At 34.7% G+C, this 5,068-nt stretch overlaps 1 protein-coding gene across 1 annotated transcript in view; it reads right to left on the bottom strand.

The window, feature by feature from the left end:
• LOC106466118 overlaps positions 1–5,068 on the bottom strand; it is a 45,288-nt gene that overhangs the window by 20,531 nt on the left and 19,689 nt on the right. Inside the window, exons 10-12 of the mRNA XM_022394653.1 lie at positions 3,548–3,659; positions 2,165–2,329; positions 905–1,046 (exon numbers count right to left, since the gene is read on the bottom strand). Coding sequence (XP_022250361.1) covers positions 905–1,046; positions 2,165–2,329; positions 3,548–3,659 — 419 coding nt within the window. The remainder of the gene's footprint in view (positions 1–904; positions 1,047–2,164; positions 2,330–3,547; positions 3,660–5,068) is intronic.

Below are 5,068 nucleotides of genomic sequence, written 5' to 3'. Positions count from 1 at the left end.
TGTCATCTTGTATTGTCCACACACTCAGTATATGTACCAAGAGTAACCGTACTGTCTCTCAGTCATTTAACATTGAAACTCCAAGTGAATCTGTCATCTTGTATTGTCCATACACTCAGTATATGTACCAAGAGTAACCGTACCTTCTCTCAATCATTTAACATTGAAACTCCAAGTGAATCTGTCATCTTGTATTGTTCACACACTCAGTATATGTACCAAGAGTAACCGTACCTTCTCTCAATCATTCACATTGAAACTCCAAGTGAATCTGTCATCTTGTATTGTTCATACATTCAAACAAGAAATGAGACTGTAATTGCTTTGTTCGACAAAGCTCATGTTATATTGGCTAAATAAAATACAAGCTTTTTAAAGTCACAGTGAGTCAACTTTCGTTTAAGCCCAGTGTAAAAAAAAGCGTGTATTCTTGAATTACCCCATAAATTGCTTGAGAATAAAATAAAATGGGATTAGCAAATAAAGGAACATATGCTTGAGTAAATAAAAGTCAACAAATGGTTATTCAGTAATTTTCTTTTTTGTGTAGCAGAGTTCTATTTGAAATCGGATCAAAGTTCTAAAAGTTAGCGACCTGGCATGGACAAGTGGTTAGGGTCCTCGAATCCCACCAAACATGCTCGTCCTTTTATCCGTGTGGGCGTTATAATGTGACGGTCAATCCCACTATTCGTTGGTAAAAGAGTAACCCAAGAGTTGGCGGTGGGTGGCGATGAATAAATAGTCTTCCCTCTAGTCTTTCACTGCTAATTAGGGACGGCTAGCGCAGATAGCCTTCGTGTAGTTTTGCGAGAAATTCATAACAAACTAAAAGTTGCAAATGACTCCACCTGTCATTATAAATACACAAGAAAACTCAACCATTAATCATTGCGAGACTTACAATAACGGCTTGGACTTCGTTTTCTCGATTCTGAGGATACAGCTCACGACACATATCTGTTGGTGTAATATTCTGTTCTGGTGCTGACAGAAGAGTGTCATTTCTTAACTTATCCACACGTAAGCACTTTGACCTTCCTAAACTAAAAGAAGCACGTGTATGAGAAAGAGGAAACCAAAAAGATACAATACATTCGTACATGTATCTTTAATATTTAGGTAGAATGCTAGAGCTGTAATAACGCTTTATTTTGTTTAGTATAACTTTCCGGAATATTAAATTTAGTTCCCATAGGGCATGTAGTTTTTATGATTGTATCCCCTGGCGGGACAGCGTTAAATTTACGGACTTACAATGCTAAAATAGGGGTTCGATTCCCCTCAGTGGACACAGCAGATAGCCCAATGTGATTTTGTTCTAAAACAAACAAAATGTATGTATATTTTGGTTAGTTTTGTTTATTATTAAGCACGAAGTTAAACAATGAGCTATGTGTTCTGGGCCAACCGCAGAGATTCAAATTTTAGCGTGAGAAGTCCTCAAGGTTATCGCTGAAATACTGGGGTAGTTTTCATTTTAAATAAAGAGGTATATTTTAATCACACTGCATTTAAATGTTGTTTAGGTTGATTTTTTCCATTTTATGAAAATTCTAATAGTTATTTGATTATGATCATATAGTTTTTTTATTTTTAAACAGTGAAATAACTAATTAAGTTGAAAACATTAAAATTGCACATTAGGTCACAATTAAGACGAAAATTTCGGATAAATTTAATTTCATTTTATTTTCTTATACGGTTTGGAAAGTGGGATAGAATGTAACTAAAATATTTGAACGGACGACAGTAAATAATCTAATAATTAATTAATTAATCAAATTTCCCTAAATATTAGCAAAAATATTATTTTATTGGATCTAAAAACAACAACTCTCAAACAATCATTGATTTAGCAAAGGCACAAAATTCCTAGACAATAAGTAGAACAACAGTTGGCTATAAACTAAGTTCTTATCTTCTGAAGCAGCAACAATCAGCTGGTGAAAAAACCTAACAGAATATTGCAATTAAAACGATAAACCTGTTTATATACATTCATGTATAAACTCTCACACGTCAATGTGTGTGTGTGTGTGTGTGTATGAAGCCAACAAGCATTCTTATTAATATGATTAAGTGCTTTAATTTTCAGTGTTAATTATTTGGTGAAACAAGTTTCTGGTTTTTTTCTTCTTCTTAAACTCTATTGTTTTTTTACCTGAAGAAGTGTCGAAGTTGTTTAATGCTACATGTGGACCACTTATAATCGTTATATCCACCAAATACAGGCGCCATCAGATATCCATCACTCGCTGAGCAGGATGATGCTCCAGGACCTCCAAGGAAATCCAACATATCTTCACCATCATGAACAACACCGAGTCTATAAGAAAGGAAGTGCAGAAAACACAAGTTAGCATACTAAATTATAACATACTACAGACAAGCGTCTGCAGACACAAATAACCACATATGTTTAGTTTTCAATTATTGGCATCCAAGCTTTCTGACACTTTTTGAAACCTAATTTAATGTAGTCATTATAAAATTAAGTTTTTCTTGCCAAGCCTAATACTGTTTTGAGATATATAAGAATTGTTTCCTTTGTTCTGTGGTATTTCGGACTCAATATAAAATCAGAACACATCCAAAGATTCTGGACTTTAATCAATGTTATAAAAAACATTTATTTACAAAAATCATAAGTTATTATTCAATTTATAAAAGTGTGTGGCAAAGTCACAGAATGTATTTAAATTGTGGATCTTTCCAGAAATTAAGTAAAAGATACATATAAATACAAGTAATTCAGTTTTGTCTGAACAGCATAGTTATAGCCAGATAGAAATAAAGTGAGACAGAGAAAAATATTAATTAATAGAAATGAAAAGTCTATAAGATTTAGCAAACTGCTATTGATTTATTAGAAGGCGTTTTTGATAAAAACCCTATAAACCGGGCGCTTTCGAAAGGGAAACTGGGAATCAGTTTGCCCCTGAAGAAGAAAGGTCCAGCTTTTGAAAGCGCTCGGGTTATAGGATTTTTATGATTTTGTATCGAGACTTCTTGAACCTACGTGTTTTTCTGACATGAGGCTCTTAGGAATACTAGTGCCTCATATCAAGGACTACAGTAAGAATACTGAACCATACATTCAAAGTCATAAGTTAAAATCCAATACTTCAGGTCAACATATCAGTTTAAGATCATTGCATGCCAGGTATGGTATAATGTGCTAAGCTGCAGACAGACTAGAAGGTCCAAGATTCGAGCCGTGACAGTCAATTGTAATATCAGTTTTTAAACTTCTGCTTGCCCTCCATCTGAGTCAGCATTTCTAAATTAAAGGTGACTGTGCTGAAACCTTAGTATTCTCTGACTTGGCTGTCTGTGTGAAGCGTAATATTCCTTTCAGCTTGTAATTACCGACATAGGGCCATTTTGAACCTTTTGTTGTTGTTCTACTATTGTAAGTCGAAAGTTTGAAAAAGGAAAAACAATAGCACTTGCACCTGTAGTAGCAATCTTATTTCTGGTACACACTTTTAGATACATTATACAATTGTATAAAACTGTAAAAAACACCAGTTGTTTTACTCACAAGTGTCCTATTTCGTGAGCAACAATTTCAACTCCACTGTACGTCCCAGGTTCATCTTCGGCGACCCCAATTTTCATATTTTGCGTACAAGCACCGCCAATAAAAGAAACTCCTAGATGTATTAAAATAATTTATTAAAAGACTATGCGTTGCTATACACAAATATTACACACAATTCAAAACTATTGATAATTACTAAAGCTAGATTAATATTAATGTTAGACATGAAAACCTAGAACACAGACATGGGGCAGTGGATTCATTCTCACGGTTTTGATTCAAAAGAAATAATTTTTCAATCAATGAATTATTCATTTGACTCTTTGTAGGTCCCCTATCTTTATGTTAACCTGTTGATCAATCTTACTCCCCCTGAGTTTATTCCCCGTCACACCAAACATGCTCGCCCTTTCAGCCGTGGGAGCATTATAATGTGACGGTCAATCCCATTATTCGTTGGTAAATGAGTAGCCCAAGAGTTGGCAGTGGGTGGTGATGACTAGCTGCCTTCCCTCTAGTCTTACACTGCTAAATTAGGGACGGCTAGCGCAGATAGCCCTCGAGTAGCTTTGCGTGAATTTCGCGCAAAGCTACTCGATACCTATCTGCGCTAGCCGTCCCTAATTTTGAAGTGGTAGACTAGATGGATAGCAGTTAGTCAACACGGTGTACCGCCAACTCGTAGGGAACTCTAATTGAATAGAAGGATTTAACTATATCTCTTATAACGTATCTACAGCCCCAAAGTACGGACGCGAATTTTTGTTTTTGGCGGTAACATGGTTCAAACCATGAATCTACAGTCCGGTACGCTAACCACTGGCCTGCTCTCGCCCCCGCTGTTCTTTCCAAAATCCTTCTTTCCAGTTACCTGATGAGCTTTTGTTTGAAATTCAGTTGTATAATTCTCAATTCATTTGTATTTTTGTATGTTCTTTCGTAAAATATAACACTAACTATTCATCTTCACATCTGTCCGACTTTACTAAATGGTTAACATTGTCGTCGAATGGACAAATTAGTTTATGTATTTTACATTCTTCCATAATATATTTGATATTTTATTTATCTTCAGTCACTTTTTCGTCTGCTGTCTTTCGAGTAACTGTGCTTTCATATACGTGTACAATGCTGCAGTGCGAGTTAAAAAAAGATAAAAATTTCGTATTAAAATTGAATTCATTTTCTATTTCAGCCATTGTTGCCCTTTGTTGTATAATGCAGCTTATATATATATTTTAATGTTCCATCTACAATATTGAAATAGTTCAAATTAGTATAAGTTACTGCTTAGTTAATCAGAATTGTTCTACTTACTGTTGTAAGGGACTTAGTTTCTAATCCATTCATGGATATATATATATCGTAGTCTAGTTCATTCTAGCTCAGTGTGACTAGTTCGTTTTTTTACGAAACAACTGAAAATGATGATACTTTTCGTGACTGATCCCGGTATTTTGAGAGTTTACTCCACACAAGGTTTGAGTTTAGAAAACTTTCTCTTTTTTAAAGTTATCCATC

The sequence above is a fragment of the Limulus polyphemus genome, unplaced genomic scaffold, assembly GCF_000517525.1.
Source record: "Limulus polyphemus unplaced genomic scaffold, Limulus_polyphemus-2.1.2 Scaffold72, whole genome shotgun sequence".
Classification (NCBI taxonomy): Eukaryota; Metazoa; Arthropoda; class Merostomata; order Xiphosura; family Limulidae; genus Limulus; species Limulus polyphemus.
The sequence above is the reverse complement of the archived record's forward strand: the minus strand, read 5'-3'. Positions and strand labels throughout refer to the sequence as shown.